The 892-nt window shown below is 52.2% G+C and overlaps 1 protein-coding gene across 1 annotated transcript; it reads left to right on the plus strand.

Annotated features, from left to right (window-relative positions):
• Positions 1–317: 317 nt before the first annotated feature.
• On the plus strand, positions 318–692 carry Pmar_PMAR025988 (hypothetical protein; the record flags this gene model as incomplete). Its single annotated transcript, XM_002772385.1, has 1 exon — positions 318–692. A coding segment is annotated over one exon (375 nt), but the record flags the coding sequence as incomplete, so codon positions are not given.
• Positions 693–892: the final 200 nt, after the last annotated feature.

Raw genomic sequence — 892 nt, forward strand, 5'->3', positions numbered from 1 at the left:
CATGTAAGCGGCAATACTCCGTCATATACTTACTGAGATGAGCTTGGGCTCGATCGCATCGTAGTCTTACAGGATAGCCGAAGCGGTTGAAGATGACCGATAGACCATCGCATATGTTTTGAGCCTTGAAAGACCCAGCCAGAGGGAATACAGCCGTGAAGCTTGTGTAGGCGCATGTTGCCGTGAGAAGACTGGCTGTTATAGAGGATGAGTCGGATCCGCTGGACGCCCTTACGGGTCCTTCTGCTTCGAGGGCCCCTTGGACACTCGGTTGGGTCGAGACTCGCCATAGGGTTATAAACTCCACGCTAGCTAGAATGCTTGAAGGATCGGGCCGTTCATGGGACGACCCTGTCGTTATCGCCATGCTGGAGAACTGCATCAACTCGTACGGCTTGGATTACGAGGGCGCTGAGAACGTTAGCCCTTACGAGCTCATGTTCGGCTTCACACCGTGCTCTGCCCTACAGGCACGGCTCCGTATCGAGCAACTCGACTCTGACTTCGATGATATCGAGACCGATGATCCGACCGAGTTGACATCTATGGCCCGCAATAGAGCCCTCCGTCTAGACAGGCTTCAACAACGATTTATCTCGATATGGCAAGACCGTCGTGAGCGTGCCTTCGAGACTGCTTTGAACAAGAGCTCCAAGCACCGCAGTGATCGTCCCATCAGCATTGGCGACAGAGTCCTAGCTTTGGGCCGTCGCGAGCATAAATGGAGTCGTCGTTTCCGTGGTCCTTTTAAGGTGACTCGTATCATTGGTAAACGTATTGCTGTACTGGTACATGAAAGTACTAACGTTGTGGAGGAACACCATATTAAAAACTTGAAGCTCTTCCGAGAAGACGACGATATTCCGGACGAGGGGTCCTCGATGTCGATGAT

Source organism: Perkinsus marinus, assembly GCF_000006405.1.
Source record: "Perkinsus marinus ATCC 50983 genomic scaffold scf_1104296961172, whole genome shotgun sequence".
Classification (NCBI taxonomy): Eukaryota; Perkinsozoa; order Perkinsida; family Perkinsidae; genus Perkinsus; species Perkinsus marinus.